The 18,628-nt window shown below is 41.2% G+C and overlaps 2 protein-coding genes across 4 annotated transcripts in view; one reads left to right on the top strand and one right to left on the bottom strand.

Annotated features, from left to right (window-relative positions):
- Positions 1 to 3,876, bottom strand: part of COLEC10 (collectin subfamily member 10) — a 36,662-nt gene extending 32,786 nt beyond the window's left edge. For both annotated transcript variants that reach the window (XM_074943919.1, XM_074943918.1), the window contains exon 1: positions 3,676 to 3,876. In XM_074943919.1, coding sequence (XP_074800020.1) covers positions 3,676 to 3,688 — 13 coding nt within the window. In that variant the 5' untranslated portion in view covers positions 3,689 to 3,876. The remainder of the gene's footprint in view (positions 1 to 3,675) is intronic.
- The window catches only part of TNFRSF11B (TNF receptor superfamily member 11b), a 91,054-nt gene continuing 76,123 nt past the window's right edge, over positions 3,698 to 18,628 (top strand). For both annotated transcript variants that reach the window (XM_074943914.1, XM_074943916.1), the window contains exons 1-2: positions 3,698 to 3,805; positions 10,972 to 11,134. Coding sequence is in view for 1 of the 2 variants with exons in the window: in XM_074943916.1 (XP_074800017.1) it covers positions 11,126 to 11,134 (9 nt within the window). In the remaining variant the exon portion in view is untranslated. The remainder of the gene's footprint in view (positions 3,806 to 10,971; positions 11,135 to 18,628) is intronic.

The following is an 18,628-nucleotide window of genomic DNA, read 5'->3' on the forward strand; positions in this document are numbered from 1 at the left end:
TGATGGTGGGATGGAAATTGTTGAAATCATGGTGGAATTCCTCAAGGGCTTCTTTTCCATGGGTCCAGATGATGAAGATGTCATCAATATAGCGCAAGTAGAGTAGGGGCATTAAGGGACGAGAGCTGAGGAAGCGTTGTTTTAAGTCAGCCATAAAAATGTTGGCATACTGTGGGGCCATGTGGGTACCCATAGCAGTGCCGCTGATTTGAAGGTATACATTGTCCCCAAATGTGAAATAGTTATGGGTGAGGCCATATGGGTGGCCATATGGGTGGCCAGATGCTAGTGCCAACTTGATTGATTAGCACAGTCCCACATACTGTGACTGGCCTCAGCTCTTTACACATACTGCCTATACCGGAGGTAAGACTCAGATCGGAGTGCTCGGGGTCCACCTGCAGCAGCTCTAGCCCAAGACTTCAATAGTTCAGGGAGCTTCCCTATACGTGTACTGACCAACTACTAGGATCTGCAGGTGTTCAAAGGCAAAATGTCTGCCGATGGTACTTACATGGCCCCTACTACCACAGTATCTGAGGACAAGACTTTCCAGCCTGCCATACCAGATATTAAGTTAATTCCAATACTGTCAAAGCTTGAAACTGACTAGAGAAGGAAAGAATAGAGGGAAATAGAATGGTGTGATATGGCACACAAGAGACGGGGCGGGGGGAAGGTATTTTAAAGCTTTTAGGCCCAGATTGGGATTTAGGTGCCTAATTCTCATTGATTTCTCATTTAAAATCTGACCCTTTGTGTTCTGACACCATGTCATATTTTATAACATTTGCTTTATCTGGCTGTAGTCTGTAAACAGCAGCTCTGCACTACGTTATTCCAGTCAGAGACTCGGGCAGTGACTGGAATAACGTAGGCAAACAGCTTTATGAGCATTGGCAAACAGCTTCCAGAAAGAACTGCACTTTACAGCTGATGACAAGAATTCATCCCAAGTCTTGTTGCCTGTACAGTCAATTAAATAGAGATTTTAAGATAGTCTGCAATAGTCTCACATAACTTCCAACATGATATTCAAGAGGTTACACGTGACCCAGCCGTCTTGGTGACAATGGCCTAATATCCATTCTGGCCTTGCTTATGTTGCATTGTTCAAGCATATCCAAGTTACGCTTAGCCTCTGCTCACACTTACACTGGGACGTCACAACCTTGTGTCCCTAGTTATGCAGCGTGCAAGGATTTACAAGATCAACACCTACATTTATTATAGCTCTTCAAACATGTGGCCTGAAAATAATATATGGTCTGTTCTTACTTAAAGCCCACTTCAGTGGGGTGTATAAAATATGCAGCAACAGGCCCTCTTCACGCTTATTCACATCTCCCAGGAATCACACCACATTAACAGGAAAATCTAGGTTAATTTCATCCCTACTGTCAGTTCAAGCAATTGGCCACAGAGCACTTCAAGTTTTTCCTCTTACTGAAAATGACTGTTGGCTACAATAATACTCTCATGAGACTCCATGAAAGGCCTGATATTAACTAATGTCACCATTATGGCTTCCATGGAAACACATATAGATACTGCCAAACATTGGGGTTGTTTTAAAAAAAAGGAATTCCAAGTTCTGTTAGATATGAATATATATATATATATAAAGGGAAAAGCTGCAATTGTTTCATAATTTGTGTTAGTCAGAGGGCAGCCTGTTCCTGTGTCAGAACAGAACCCAGCAAACAAGCAGGCAGTGATTCAGTTCCAGTGAATGACTTACAAAATAGCCTCCAGCTCTTGCTGACCTGAGTAGCACTGAATAAGTGTCCTACCCTGGGAAAATATTTCCTGCTTCATTTTCATAAATATTTATGTAATTCCTTCTGGGAACCATGCCTCCTTTAGAAAACTAAGCCCACTGCTTCATGACACAAATTTAACTCTGTTTACATTTGAGAGAGGAGCCCTATCTCAGATATCTTTTTTTTTTCACTTCACATATCGTTCTCCCTTCAAAAATCTAATAATGGGCCTGAGTCACAGGATTAGGATCCAGATCTGCAATTTGACCATTCCAAAGGTGGTTTGGAGTGCTAGTATTTCACGTTGTCAACACAGGGGCCAGATGCAGAATCCAGACCTGAATCTGAGCTTCCCCATCAGTTCAGATCCACGGGTCTGGTTTGAGACCCATCTCTAAACACTATATACAAGGAACAAAACAATTGCAGGGTAGAACTCTCAAAACTTTTACAGTTGGAAACAGCCCTCCATTTATAGCAGGAAATGCACTGCTTCCAACCTAAATGGAGTTAACCTGGTATCTTCAAGTATCATCTCTCAGTGCTTGATGATACCACCCTTGTATGGGCAGGGGGAGGAAGGGAATCATGCACAAAAGATGGGAACTGAGAATCCCCCTGGGAGAGCGAGCATTTTCCTCTTCTCCACAAAAGCTAAGTCTAGGGTGACAACATGTATTTTAATATATTAAAGCACAGATAGACCAAGGATCTTGGGGGGAAAGGGGGAACTGACAAGAAGTCAGTATGGCATACACCCTAACACACTATTGTCCCCTCCACTGAGGGATAGGCAGTGTTTGGGACTTTGGAGGAGGTTTGTTCATTGCTGGGAGAGAAGTTATTGACAGAGGGTGAAATTTGGCCTTATATAGAGAGCCAGCACAAGACATAGACCTTATGCTGGTTCTCTGCTCAGGGCTGAATTTCATCCTAACACCTAAGCCTTGTGCTGCCTCTCTACATAGGGCCAAATTTCACCCATCATGTACACAAGTCCTGTTTACCTTGAACAATAATGGCAAAACCAACAGCAAAGCTCCTCAGCGAAAGCTCCACTTCCAGAACTGCAGTCATAGTACTGAGCACCATTAGCCATCAGATTCTCTGGCCAAGTCTGTCCCTGTCTCCCTCTTCCAGCATTCTGGCTGTTGTGTTCTGCCTATCCCCCTTTGTTTTAAATGTTGCAACCAAACACATGGTGGTGTATTATAAATCGTGTTAAAACTGTAAGCTCTCACTTTAAATGCTTAGAGGTTATTTCTGGTCCTGCCTGCAGACTAGAGGGCTTTGTAAGGAAGCAAGGGATGTGGGCCCAGCAGAGTCAGTGATCAGAGAGCCAGGCTAGAGTCAGGTGGAGTGGGTTGTGCTTTCTGTTTTGGGTTCTTGTGTGTTATTGTTCTGAATTCTAAGAAATAAAGAAGTGTTAGATTGCAACCTTCCAGCAAGAGTAATTTATGATTTTATCTAATGCGTGTGTGTCTGTGTCTGTGTGTGTGCCTGGATCATAACACCCCCCCACACACAAACACACACACACTTGCTTAGTTATTTATTTATCTTTTTTCACTATTTAGTGTATGATGTCACCCAAACTTGTTACCCACACAAATTCTCTGTTACACACGCACTAGGGCACCCACCCTTACCCAGTTCCCAAGGCTCAAGGCGTAACCCACTTGATTTAGACAAACCCACCCTTTCCCAATTGCCAGGGCTCAGGGTCACTAGCTCCCAGGGCTCAGTGCATAATCTGGTTAATTTAAGTACCCACCTGTCCCTTTCCTAATTCCTAGGGCTCAGGGCATACTCTTTACGGGTTTGCATGTCCTTTTACCAGCAAAAGAGCCTTACACAGTGATATACTTTTCCTCTATTTATTAACAATTAACAAGCAAAATGTTATGCTCACCAATCCTGATCATGCAGGCGGACTTTCCCTGTTGGCCAGGCAAGGTCACTCTTGTCTGTATTCTGGTTGCTGCACGTCATGGTCATGCAGAGGATTCTTAGCAGTTCTGATCTTAGGCTGTGCCTTAGAGGTGAGTTCTTCTTCTTCCAGGTCTTTCCTGCTTCTTATTCTGTTCCTTCTGCGGGTCTCCTTCTTGGACCCCAGTTTATATAGTAAATAGCTATACCTGCCTAGTTATACCTTAACCAATCAAAACTGTGCTAGGCACTTTCCAAACAAGGGTCCCTGCCCTGAAGTGCTTTCTTAGAACTTCTCTAGAATTTTACATCTGCAAATCTCAAAACACTTTATAAAGTGGTGCATGGTAAAGCAGGCAGAGGAGAGAGGAGGCAGCTGGTGGTCCAGGGTACTTTCTGAACTCATTCTAGCTGCTTCAGTAATTTTTGGCTTGCAAATTAAGAAGGGGGGGAAAAAAACCCAAGGGGACTCAGGTGGGAAGGGAAGAGAGCACTGCATTGTCGGGGTGGGGAACGAGTAAGTGGGAGCAGGACCCACTGGGAACTAGAGAAACCTTGAAGGTTTAGAGCGCATTCTGTAGCACAGTTTGGCAAAATGTGGCCTAGAACACTGTGTTGGTATCCTGCTGGTAAAATATTTGTTTAAATAGACTTCTAGCTAACACAGTTCCAACTCTAGCATAGTCCATGTCTAGCACAGTCTGTGTCCTAGCTGAAGGCTTCTTCGCTTCTTGGGTCACATCATTGTGCAGCGTGGGGTATATTGGCTCTGTAACACAAACCCCTTACAGCTCTGTGCGTGTTTTATGAATGTCTTATACAGCCATCTAGTGGCTGGCACACAGAGGCTAAGGGACTTACTAGTAGATACAGTTCTCCTTTGTCTTAAGTGGTAGAGGCTGGTGATTTTGGATCTGAAAGACCAGGTGCTAGTCCCAGGTTCATGTGCGTGTCTGATTTACACAGTCGTTGTTGTTTTTTGTACTACATGGATTTGTTATAATGTCGCCTTGCATAACACACAAGCGTACAATTCAGTACTAGTATGTAGTGATTTCTCTGCTTCTGGAGAAGTTCACACCTCTCTAGACATTGTCCAGCCATCTGTGACAGAAATAAATTTTATCTCTGGGGCTCATTAAAGTACTTCTGGTTAGTAATTTCCCATTGGAATGTACCAGTGTGAAGCAAATAGCAGGTGTTTTCAGAATATGTTCTTGGGATAGGATAACCAAAACTACAAGCTATTTCCCCCTCATGTTTCACATGCCATACATTTAGGTGCTTTGCTCTACAATTAATCCACTGCCTGCACTTACATATTTAGTCCTGGGTATACAAGAAATGTTCATAAGTCACAGAAGTATTTCAACCATCTCCAGATTTTGCCCTTTGGCATTGTTTAATCATTGGAATTCTAAGCTGATGGGTAATGGAATTTGTATTTAGAAATAACATTAAATCAGTTCCAGAGAGAGATAGCGTAGGTAAAATCTTATCCAACATCTTAATTTCTTCAAATGTTTCTTATCTAGATCCAACTGGAACAATGTTTTATTAATATGAACCACACTCTTTTTCAGTTCAAGGTCCAGATCTCCAAGGACTTTACATTAGGAATTATACATTTCTGACCAATATTGCCTAATCCAAAGCACTGCATGCTAATGTGTTTTTATCCTAACTTAGGTATATTTTAATTCTTTGTTTCCAGTGGAGAGACCTAAAGCCCTGGGTAATAACTAGAACTTGGCATGAGCTGCATAGTTCAGAGCTAGATTAAGATCTGAATTCTTCCAGGGTCTGGGTTCTCAATGCCAGACCATTTCTAATATTAACCAGTTCCCATCCACAGTGCATAACAGGTATGTGCCATAAAAAGCACACACAATGCTGCATCACATACCTGGTATGGTACCTTTTAAATGCTTATTTCCCACATCAAGAATGATGGTGATTCACAGGGTTTGAATGTGACAAAATGAATAAAGCAATATCATGAAATCTCTGATTGTTGTTTTCCCTCTCCTCCGCAGTCCTTGTGCAACACACATTCTGGTCCCTGAGATGCAAAAAACTCACTGTGCACAGCGGTGGAGGCAGTTTGGCTGATCGCTCAGTGAATCCATCTCTGTGTTGTTGACATGGCTCATTAACTACTGAATATGTCCACATGAGCAAGACATGCAGCTGTGTCCACATTCCTGGGCTTGGAATCCTGCCCTTGTTGCCCACAGTCAATGTATGCACATGATCACTTGGGTACCCATTCTAATACCCATGTGGTAGGATGGCGTAGTGCCTACTCACATAAGTGGTAAGCCAATTTCACTAGGGCACAGATGAACACTGAAGATGGACTTAGATTAGCATCCTGCTTACTGCTGCTAGTGCCCGCTCCTTTGCTGCAATCAGTCTCTTCTCTATGAAAACAATTTCTTTATGAGTGAATGAGTGAAACCAAAAGGGATTCACAGAAAGCATGTGTTTCACTTTACGGAGGATGTGGAATGAGTCATTTATCCCTGAGAGACTGTCCCTGCATGTGGGTGTCAATGTGCCCTCAGTACCACCCTGGGCTGACTCCTTCTGAGGTCATTAGAATGGACCTCTTTCATACACAGGTGTGGGGGTGGTGTGTCTTGACATTCTACACCACCCTAGCACCAGAGAAAGTCATGGAATCCTGCGCTTTAAGGGGTGACAGGCAAGAGATGTGATTGGCTGAATAGAGTCCTAAACCGAGATTGCAAACTCATGCTGACCTCCTATATGTCTGTACCACATCAAGCACTCTCTATATAATGATGAAGAAAAGCAAGCAATTAAGAACAAAGAGGGGAAACAAAGAAACCAACTGATCTAAAAGAAATAAAAGATAAATGAGAAGACGCAATCCATCTATTAATCAATTGAAAAGGATTAAAACATAGACTAGAAACATATGTTATGCTGAGTTTACTGCTGCCCTGATTCTACAACTCTTACTCCTAAAAGTAATACCTACCTAAGTGGTAATTCAAGGTAGCAGATTCTGGTCACAAGAAAGCCTTTAAATCCTATTCACTATTTAGAATGTGAATCTGTCCTGATTAAAGATTTGGTTTTCTGATTTTCTTTGAATTAGCTGAGCTAAAGGGAATCTGTAAAGGAGTGTGTCACTGGTTTTTTAAAAAGTGATGCAAGGGGTCATATCGGTGATGCAAACAGCCATTAATGATCTAAATCATAAATGTGTGTCGAACGCCAGTTTACAATAACCATAAAGTACTATATATGGAACATATTATGGTTTCTGTCATTAAGCATGCATTCTTATAATACCTTATCATAGACAAAGTGCAGCCACAAAAATGATGCATATGGACAAAATATAAAGTGAAATTATGGGTTTCTATATTGAAATGGAACTACTGATGATGCATATGCCAGACATGAATGACACACAGAGTAGAATTGTTAGTAAACATGGGATAAACTATAAATACACATAAGACCAGACATCACACATTTTTTCAAGTGCCAAACTTTGTATTAACAGAAACAAAACACATCACAAATCTAGACAGACAGTGCTGCTAAGTTATATGGCTGCATGATTCATTCCCTAACGAAATCAATGTCAAGATGACATTTTCCCTCAGGCAGTACTGGCAGTGGCTTATAATTTGGGTAAACTTTCTCTTCCCTATAAAAAAACAAACCATCAAACCAAAAGGTAACCACTGAAATAGCTGCCACTGAGCCAAAAAAACAGTATTTAAATGGAGCACAATATAAACCTGCATGAGTCAGTCTACTGTAATTTTTCAGAAAATAGTATGGGTCATAGGGAACAACTTCTGTGTTTCCAAAGAACATAGACCTATTCGGCACGCTTTTTGGAAACAAACTTTGTTTGAATGCATCCGACGAAGTGAGCTGTAGCTCAGGAAAGCTTATGCTCAAATACATTTGTTAGTCTCTAAGGTGCCACAAGTCCTCCTTTTCTTTTTGTTTCAAATAGTAATTCCCTGCTTTCAATAAACCATTTATCCCTCCCCCCCACACACACACACTGTTCCTCAGACGTTCTTGTCAACTGCTGGAAATGGCCCACCTTGATTATCACTACGAAAGGTTCCCCCCCCCTCCTGCTGGTAATAGCTCACCTTTCCAGGCAGGTGCACGGCTCTATCTGTGTGGATCATTTTGCAGGATCATGGTCTTAGACTGTACTTAGATTGTGAGCTTCTCAGTACCAGTGTATTGTCTTCAGGTTTGTCTGCAAAGTAGCTAGAATATGCTGGTGCTATATAAATCAATGTAATAAGCAGAGGGGCTTTAGAGAGGCAGAGGGCAATTTACCCATAGAGTATTAGAAGCCGGTCACACCACATGCTCACAGAAAGATGGCACAGGTTGTTTGTCAACAAGAATAAAATATTTTTTGCCATTAAACGTAAAAGTTCAATTCTTGCACAGACACATTTCCTCAAAGAAAGGATATTTTTATACTGCTAGCTAAATCAAAATGAGTTGTAATGGGGAATGTCTTGCCCTAACATATTGTGACCCATCTCTGCTTACTACTTCTCTTGGGATAATAGTTTGGAGGTCCAAAGATTTTGTTCACTGCAGTAGATAGCGCACTTGACAACTCCACAACTGTGTGTATTGGTGTCTTTGGTATTACCTTGAATGGGAAGAGACTGCCAAGATGGTATCTGGCTGTCTTCAGTGACCTTGGTTGTTCTTATTTGATTCACCTTTGCTTGTTAGTCAAGGAATCTCAGTTAAAAGAGTTGGATCCAGATGTTGAGATCTTTGATATCATTTTTTTGACTTGCTATAATTTTTTGATGAGATTGCAAGTGTGACAGATAAAGGCAATAATACAGATGCAAGATAGTTACACTCCTGGAAGGCATTTGACTTGGTACTGTACAATATTTTGATAAGAAACTAGTGTAATACCAAGTCAACATGGCACACATTTAAATAGATTAAAAACTGGCTAACTGATAGGTCTCAAAATGTAATTGTAAATGAAGACTCATAATCAAATGGGCATGTTTCTAGGTAAGTCCTGTAGGGACTGGTTCTTGCCCATATTCTATTTAACTTTTTTATCAATGACCTAGAAGAGAACATAAAATCATCACTGATAAAGTTTGCAATGACAAAGACTAGGGGAGTGGTATGAGGACAGGTCACTGTTACAGAGCAATCTGTATTGCTTGATGACTAGGTACAAGCAAACAATATGTGATTTAGTACGTCTAAATGTAAGGTAATACATTTAGGAACAAAGAATATTGGCCATGCTTAAAGGATGGTCTTCTCTATAATGAGAAGCAGTGACTCTGAAAAGGACTTGGGGGTTATGGTCGATAACCGGCTGAACATGAGCTCCCAAAGCAATGCTGTGGTTGAAAGGAGTAATGAACTGTTTGGATGAATAAACATGAGAATATTGCGTAGGAGTAGGGAGATTATTCAACTTCTGTTTTTGGCACTGGTGCAACTGCTACTTGAATACTGTGTCCAGTTTGTGTCCCTTCAAGAAGAATGCGGATGAATTGGAAGTAGGTTCAGAGAAGAGTCAAGAAAATGAGTAAAGGAGTGGTGAGCAACTTAAGGAGCTCAGTCTATTTAATTTATCAAAGAGAAGGTTCAGAAGTGATGTGATCGTACTTTATAAATACCTACATGGACAACAGAAATTTGATTAATAGAGCTCTTTAATCTAGGAGATAGAAATATAACAAAATCCAGTGGCTGGAAGTTGAAGCTAGACAAATACAGATTAGAAATAAGGTGTACATTTTTAACAGTGAAGGTAATTAACAGTTGGACCATCTCACCAAGGTTGTAGTGGATTCTCCATCGCTGGAAATTTATAAGTCGAGGTTGGATCCTTTGCTAAAACATATGCTCTAGTTCAAAAAGGAATTAATTTAGGGAAGTTCTATGGCCTATGTTATATAGGAGGTCAGACTAGATAATAACCATAGTCTCACCTGGCCTTAATATCTATGAATTTAATAGAAAAGGTTAACTTTTCCACTGGTGTTTTGGGCAATCCCATAGAACATAATAGAAAATTATACTCCTGATACAGATTTCTATAGGATAGTGCAAAAATACTGTTAAAAGACAGTAGTTCTCTGCTAAATTCGATTTGTTTTTAGACTAACAGCCATAGAACTCACTTCAATTTCTATAGATTCCAATTGGTTTAATATCTATGGAACATTCCTATAGAGTTTAATAAGGGTCAATTTCCCCATATGTTTAACAGAAATAATAATTATGTATAAAGTTCACCAAGATATCATTAGCTTAATTAATATTTGTATAACACTTTGTGAAATGTTAATCCCTAGATATGATTTTTCATTTTGTTTTTGGAAATAAACTGAATAAAAACAGCAAATCATGTAATAAAGATCCTGAGAATCATCTGGAATTGTTTCTCATGAAGACTGTTCTACACTTTTTTGCCAGGCAACAGGATTTTCTGTCCTTCAGGGCTTTCCTTCTGATATGGCTCATCAATCTGAGTTAAGTCTAGTGCAGAAGCTCTTGAGGCCTATGTAAAACTTAGGCGTGAAGCCAGTTTCTTAGGGAGCAATCACAAGGAGAAGCTGTTGTGTTTAATATTAAAACTCACATTATATGTAAGCAACATCCCAAACAAGGGAGCAGATACAGCTGGTTCCATCATTGTCTTAGCAGGAATACAGCCCTGTGCATTTGATTATGTGGTGAAACCTGTTGGAGACCAGCAAAAATTGGTCAGTGAGAGTGATATTTATGAATTTGGTTATACTTTAAAGTGGTCAGTAAAAGCAAGGATTCTAATAAATCTATCACAGAAAGGAAAATGTCAGTGCTGACTATACAGATGTTCTTGGATGGTTAAAGAGCATCAGTCTGTTTTTGTTTTGTTTTTTTAATCTTACAAGAAAAAATAGTTGTGTAGATGTGTTTCCTTAAAAAGATTTTAAAATTCTGAGCCAATTCCACAAGGCAAATTCCCTATAACCTGTATCAGATGTTCTATGCTGGATGCCTTGATAAATTTTGCCAGTAATTCAAAGAGAATTATTTGAACACAAACTTTCCAATATATCTTGATAAATGGGAATGTTACAAACGTTTTTCTCCTAAATTCAAAATGCACCTCTTCTTGGCTTCATAAGAAAATCTGTTGTCATCTGCATCTGTGTGTTCTTTTTAGTCATTTGGGAACTATTAACATAATCTCTTGTTTTCTCTGCTATTATTTTTGCAGTACTGACTGACTGAAAAAGGAAGAAACATGTAACTCTAAGCTGTCATTTGGAAAATCCAAATCTTTTGCAGAAGAGTCATGTAGAACGTCCCTTCTCTGAACTTTCTGGTGGTCTGTTGAGTCAAGAAAGACCTAGGTCTGGCAATCCCCAAAGATGAACCAAGTAAGAAAAATAATTTCTTTTGAAAGGATGTTTCCTCATCAAAGCTCATTGAGAGAGAATGTGTGGCAATTGGTGAGGAAAAGGCTCTCTTTTCAGAGAATATTCATGGCAGACATTCAGACTTTTCCACTATATATCTAATATCCTGATTCATACGGGCAGGCCAGATATCCAAGATGATCAGGGCTCCCGACCTTTTTCACACTGAAGTCAACAGTAAAACTCTTATTGACTTTAACTGGACAAGAAGTGACCTCCCCATTCCACCTTTATGCTAATATGGTAGCATTAACAGGAAGAACATAAGAACGGCCATATTGGGTCAGACCAAAGGTCCATCTAGCCCAGTAATCTGTCTTTCGACAGTGGTCAATGCTGGGTGCCTCAGAGGGAATGAACAGAACAGGTAATCATCAATTGATCCATTTCCTGTTGCCTATTCCCTGCTTGTGGCAAACAGAAGCTAGGGACACTTCAGAGCATGGTTTTGAATCCTTGTCCATCCTAGCTAATAGCCATTGATTGGACCTTTCCTCCATGAACTTATCTACTTCTTTTTTAAACCCTGTTATAGTCTTGGCCTTCACAACATCCTTTGGCAAAGAGTTCCACAGGTTGACTGTGCATTGTGTGAAGAAATACTTCCTTTTGTTTGTTTTAAACTCGCTGTCTATTAATTTCATTTTGTGACCCCTAGTTCTTGTGTTATGAGAAGGAGTAAATAACACTTCCTTATTTACTTTCTCCATACCTGTCATGATTTTATAGACCTCTATCATATCCCCCCTTAGTCATCTCTTTTCCAAGCTGAAAAGTCCCAGTCTTATTAATCTCTCCTCATATGAGAGATGTTCCATACCCCTAATCATTTTCGTTGCCCTTTTCTGAACCTTTGCCAATTCCAATATATCTTTTTTTAGATAGAGTCACCAGATCTGCACACAGTATTCAAGTATTCAAGATGTGGACATACTATGGATCTATATAGAAGCAATATTATCTATCCCTTTTCTAATGATTCCCAACATTCTGTTAGCTTTTTTTACTGCCACTGAACATTGAATGGATGTTTTCAGAGAACTAGCCATGATGACTCCAAGAGCTCTTTCTTGATGGAAAATAGCTAACTTAGACCCCATTATTTTATATGTATAATTGGGATGATGTTTTCCAATGTGCATTACTTTGCATTTATCAACATTGAATTTCCTCTGCCATTTTGTTGTCCAGTCACCCAGTTTTGTGAGATCCATTTGTACTTCTTTGCAGTCCGTTTTAGACTTAGGGTATGTCTACACTATGAAATTAGGTTGAATTTATAGAAGTCGGTTTTGTAGAAAGCGATTTTATACAGTCGATTGTGTATGTCCCCACACAAATGCTCTAAGTGCATGTAGTTGACAGAGTTTGTCCACAGAACCGAGGCAACCGTCGACTTCTGGAGCGTTGCACTGTGGACAGCTATCCCACAGTTCCCGCAGTCTCCGCTGCCCATTTGAATTCTGGGTAGAAATCCCAGTGCCTGATGGGGCTAAAACATTGTTGCGGGTGGTTCTGGGTACATATCGTCGGGCCCCTGTTCCCTCCCTCCCTCCCTGAAAGCAAGGGCAGACAATCATTTTGTGCCTTTTTTCCTGAGTTACCTGTGCAGATGCCATACCACGGCAAGCATGGAGCCCGCTCAACTCACTGTCACTGTATGTCTCCTGGGTGCTGGCAGACGCGGTACTGCATTGCTACACAGCAGCAGCAACCCATTGCCTTGTGGCAGCAGATAGTACAATAGGCCTGAAAACCATCCTCATCATGTCTGAGGTGCTCCTGACCGCCTCGGTAAGGTAGGTCAGGAATGCCTAGGCAGATATGGGTGCAGGGACTAAATTAGGAGTGACTCGACCAGGTCATTCTCTTTAGTCCTGCAGGCAGTCCTATTGTACCATCTTATGGTTAGCAGGCAGGAAATGAGGATGGCTAGCAGTCCTATTGCACCATCTGCTGCCAGCCAAAGATGTAAAAGATAGATGGAGTGGATCAAAACAAGAAATAGATCAGATTTGTTTTGTACTCATTTGCTCCCCCCTCCCTCCATGAAGACCTGCCTGAAATGCCAGAGGGAGGGATAGCTTAGTGGGTTGAGCATTGGCCTGCTAAATCCAGGGGTTTGAGTTCAATCCTTGAGGGGGCCATTCTGTGTGACAGTTGTTTTTGTTTCTCCTTGATGTAAAGCCACCCCTTTTGTTGATTTTAATTCCCTCTAAGCCAACCCTGTAAGCCATGTCGTCAGTCACCCCTCCCTCCATCAGAGCAACGGCAGACAATCGTTCCGTGCCTTTTTTCTGTGTAGACGCCATACCACGGCAAGCATGGAGCCCGCTCAGATCACTTTGGCAATTAGGAGCACATTAAACACCATGTGCATTATCCAGCAGTATATGCAGCACCAGAAGCTGGCAAAGCGAAACCGGGCGAGTAGGCGACGTCAGCGCAGTGACAAGAGTGATGAGGACATGGACAGAGACTTCTCTCAAAGCATGGGCCCTGGCAATGCAGGCATCATGGTGCTAATGGGGCAGGTTCATGCTGTGGAACACCGATTCTGGGCCCGGGAAACAAGCACAGACTGGTGGGACCACATAGTGCTGCAGGTCTGGGACGATTCCCAGTGGCTGCGAAACTTTCGCATGCGTAAGGGCACTTTCATGGTGGGACACAACTGAGACTGTAAATTCAGGACAAATTGCTCAGGGCAGTTACAGCCCAAGGCTGGGGGTTTTCCACCTCTAAGGCAAACCAGCCACATGGAGAAAACTTTGGTTTTGCCCCACTGGTTAACCACAAGTCTCGCAAGCAATTCCCTTAGACACTCCAGTTTCCCAGTATCACCACCAGTGCCACTTGTTAGGGGGTTGAATGGTTATGAAAACCAATATCCCAGTAAAAGAAAAAAGGTTCTCTTGATCCCAAAGGACCAAGCCCCAGACCCAGGTCAATATACAAATCAGATCTTACCCACAAATCATGCTGTTGTCAATCCTTTAGAATCTAAAATCTAAAGGTTTATTCATAAAAGGGAAAATATAGAGGAGAGCTAAAATTGGTTAAATGGAATCAATTACATACAGTAATGGCAAAGTTCTTGGTTCAGGCTTGAAGCAGTGATGGAATAAACTGCAGGATCAAATCAAGTCTCTGGAGTACATCCACAGCTGGGATGGGTCATCAGTCCTTTGTTTAGAGCACCAGTTTGTAGCAAAGTCCCTCCAGAGGTAAGAAGCAGGATTGAAGACAAGATGGAGGAGTTGCAGCAGCTTTTTATAGTCTCTTGCCATGTGGTCTCAGCTTTCTTTGTACAAAGACAAGCTGTCCATCACATGGCCTGGAAAAACCTTAGAGTTCTGTCCATAGGCATGCCCCTGCATACCTTGCTGAGTCACAAGGTGTGTCTGCCGGCTCTCAGTGGGTCAGTTGTATAGCTGATGGTCCTTAATGGGCCACCAAGCAGGCTAGGCAGTGCTGATGCCAAACTGTCTGGAGTGTCACCCAGAAGTATAACACAAGTTTGAAATACAGTCAGTATGGAGCCAATACTTATAACTTTAAATACAAAAATGATACATGCACCCAGATAGCATAATCATAACCAGCAAACCATAAGCTTTCCATAGACACCTTACATGACAACCTTTGTACAATATTTGCTGCAAATATATAACAGTGGTTGCAACCATGATTTATACAGTCACAGGTTATATTAATAACATCACACCTGACACCTTCCATTACAAAAAATTCTTGTGATCTTTTTGAGAATCTTTAACACCTTCTGTTGTTGTTAGTAGGCCTTGAATTAGAGAAGTGCCTTTTTCTTTATCCTATGAATTCTGCTAAGGTTTTGCTGACATACAAACACTGAAAATCACAATTTCCCATTTCACTTGCATTGCTCAGGAATATGTTGGCAGCCTGCCAAAGTAGCAATTGAACACAAATGTTCTAAGGTTGGGCCCATGCTACCACCAAAGCATCAGGTTGATAGCTGCTGGAAGAGCAGCAGTGAAGGGGGAGTTTGGGGGCGGTCAGGCTTCCTTATACCACCTTCTTGGGCCCAGCACAGGGAATGTATTGGAGACAAGTTTTTATTTCAGAAGGTGGAGAAAGCCACTAGGAGAGAGGCTGGTCTAGATTTGATTTTGACAAATAGGGAGGAACTGGTTGAGAATTTGAAAGTGGAAGGCAGTTTGGGTGAAAGTGATCATGAAATGATAGACTTCATGATTCTGAGGAATGATAGGAGGGAAAACAGCACAATAAAGAAAATGGATTTTAGAAAGGCAGAGTTTAGCAAACTCAGGGTGCTGGTAGGTAAGATCACTTGGGAAGCAAGTCTAAGGGGAAAAACAGTTCAAGAGAGTTTGCAGTTTTTCAAAGAGACTTTATTAAGGGCAAAAGAGCAAACTATGCCACTGTGTAGCTTGCATAGGAAGTATAGGAAGAGACTACCCTGGCTTATCCAGGACATCTTCAATTATCTAAAATTCAAAAAAGAATCCTGAAAAAAGTGGAAACTAGGTCAAATTACAAACGATAAATATAAACGAACAACACAAGTATGTAGGGGCAAAATTAGAAAGGCCAAGGCACACAACAAGATTAAACTAACTAGAGACATAAAGGGTAATAAGAAAACATTCTACAAATACGTTGGAAGCAAGAGGAAGACCAAGGACACGGTAGGCCCATTACTCAAGGGGTTGTGGGAGGGGAAGGAAATAATAACAGAAAATGTGGAAATGGCAGAAGTGCTAAATGACATTTTTGTTTCAGTTTTCACCAAAATGTTTTAGTAGCAATTATCTAAACAAATTCTCGTGAAAAATGAGATAGGATCAGAGGCTAAAATAGGGAAAGAACAAGTTAAAAAATTACTTCGACAAGTTAGAAGTTTTCAAGTCACCAGGGCCTGATGAAATACATTCTAGAATACTCAAGGAGCTGACGGAGGAGATATCAGAACCATTAGCAATTATCTTTGAAAAGTCATGGAAGACAGGTGAGATTCCAGGGATAATAAGATAAGATAATAAGGTGATAAATAACAGTCAACTTGGATTTGTCAAGAACAAATCATGTCATACCAACCTCATAGTTTTCTTTGACAAGGTAACAAGCCTTGTGGATAGGCAGGAAAGGGTAGATGTGGTATATCTTGGCTTTAGTAAGGCTTTTGATCCTGTCTTGCATGATCTTCTCATCAATAAACTAGAGAAATGCAACCTACAAGGAGCTACTATAAGGTGGGTGCATAGCTGGTTGGAAAACTATTTCCAGAGAGTAGTTATCAGTGGTTCACAGTCAAGCTGGAAGGGCATAACAAGTGGAGTCCTGCAGGGATCAGTTCTGCGTCCGGTTCTGTTCAATATCTTCATCAATGATTTTGATGATGGCATAGAGAGTACACTTATAAAGTTTGTGGACAATACCAAGCTGAGAGGGGCTGCAAGTGCTTTGGAAGATAGGATTAAAATTCAAAATGATCTGGAAAAACTGGAGAAATGGTCTGAAGTAAATAGGATGAAATTCAATAAGGACAAATGCAAAGTACTCCACATACAAAGGAACAATCAGTTGCACACATACAAAATGGGAGATGACTGCCTAGGAAGGAGTACTGCAGAAAGGGATATGGGAGTCATAGTGGATCACAAGCTAAATATGAGTCAACAGTGTAAAACTGTTGCAAAAAAAGCAAACATCATTCTGGGCTCTATTAGCAGGAGTGTTGTAAGCAAGACACAAGAAGTAATTCTTCTGCTCTTCTCCGTGCTGATTAGACCTCAACTAGAGTATTGTGTCCAATTCTGGATGCCCCATTTCAGGAAAGATGTTGCCAAATTGGAGAAAGACCAGAGAAGAGCAACAAAAATGATTAAAGGTCTAGAAAACATGACCTATGAGGGAAGATTGAAAACATTGGCTTTGTTTAGTTTGGAGAAGAGAAGACTGAGGGGGGGACACGATAACAGTTTTGAAGTACCTAAAAGGTTGTTATAAGGAGGAAGGAGAAAAATTGCTCTCCTAAACCTCTGAGGCTAGGACAAGAAGCAATGGGCTTAAATTGCAGCAAGGGGGGTTTAGGTTGGACATTAGGGAAAAACTTCCTAACTGTCAGGGTCGTTAAGTACTGGAATAACTTGCCTAGGTAGGTGGTGGAATCTCCATTATTGGAGATTTTTAAGAGCAGGTTAGACACACACCTGTCAGAGATAGTCTAGATAATACTTAGTCCTGCCTTGCGTGCAGGGTATTGGACTAGAAGAACTCTCGAGGTCCCTTCCAGTCATACTATTCTATAATTCTATGATTACTACAGCATCAGTAGCGGTTAAAAGACCCAGCAAAATTGTTGAGACAAGCCCCTGCCTGAACAGCTCTTGATCAGTGTACAAAAACCATGTTAATATAAAAATATTTTTTGCATTCACTGGATCTGCGTATATTCACACTTTCTTAGTAAAAGCTTTTTGACACGATGCCCAAAGGCATTTGGACTCCTCACATTCACAACTATAAGTGTTTGTTTAAAACTGACTTTGAGACCTGACAAGATATTGCTGTAAAATGTGTCCCTCTTGTCAGCCTCATGTTGCTTGAGAAAATATTCATACTTAGATACTATGGTGACAGGTGCTTTGGAAACTTAAGCTACTACTAATAATAAAAAAGTGGGGGCAAAATTAGTTAGGGATTATTGTGTTCACTCAAGTGCCTTTGACCTATCCCTGGTGAGCTTGTGGGATCTTTCTTCTCTTGGTTCACCCCAAGAGAATACATTTTCAGGGTGATGCATGGTACTGGAACAAATCCTGCCCTCTTGAGTGGGTGTGGAAGGCATGAAACCACTGTGATTCTGCTTTGTAAGGGAAATAGATAATAGAGGGGCCAGGCTGTGGGACTTTGTTTTCACTGCTTCATGGTGGCTTTCTTAGATCCAACACTGAGAAAGCCGAGAAAAAGATAAGGACAGATACTGTCCCTACCTGGATGAGTTTACAGTCTTAGGGAGAGACTACGCAAATTGCTGATAGCCCATAAAAAGAGGAGCCCCAGTGCCATAATACTTCCTGGGCTGTGCGCGCAGAGCCTCTGGTTGCTCACTGCTACACCTCTTGCAGAATGAAGCTTGCTCCCAATGGACTGCAGGGGAAGATGGATTCATGGAGACACTTTCCTACCTGCCCTGTTTAGGGCACTGTGGAAACCCCAAGAAACGGGGACCTTTAATGTTTGATGGCCCACCTTGATTATCATACACATTGTAAGGAGAGTGGTCAGTTTGGATGAGGTATTACCAGCAGGAGAGTGAGTTTGTGTGTGTGTGTTTTGGGGGGGGGGGGGAGAAAACCTGGATTTGTGCTGGAAATGGCCCACCTTGATTTTCATACACATTGTAAGGAGAGTGGTCACTTTGGATAAGCTATTACCAGCAGGAGAGTG

Source organism: Natator depressus, chromosome 2 (assembly GCF_965152275.1).
Source record: "Natator depressus isolate rNatDep1 chromosome 2, rNatDep2.hap1, whole genome shotgun sequence".
In the NCBI taxonomy this organism is placed as follows: domain Eukaryota; kingdom Metazoa; phylum Chordata; order Testudines; family Cheloniidae; genus Natator; species Natator depressus.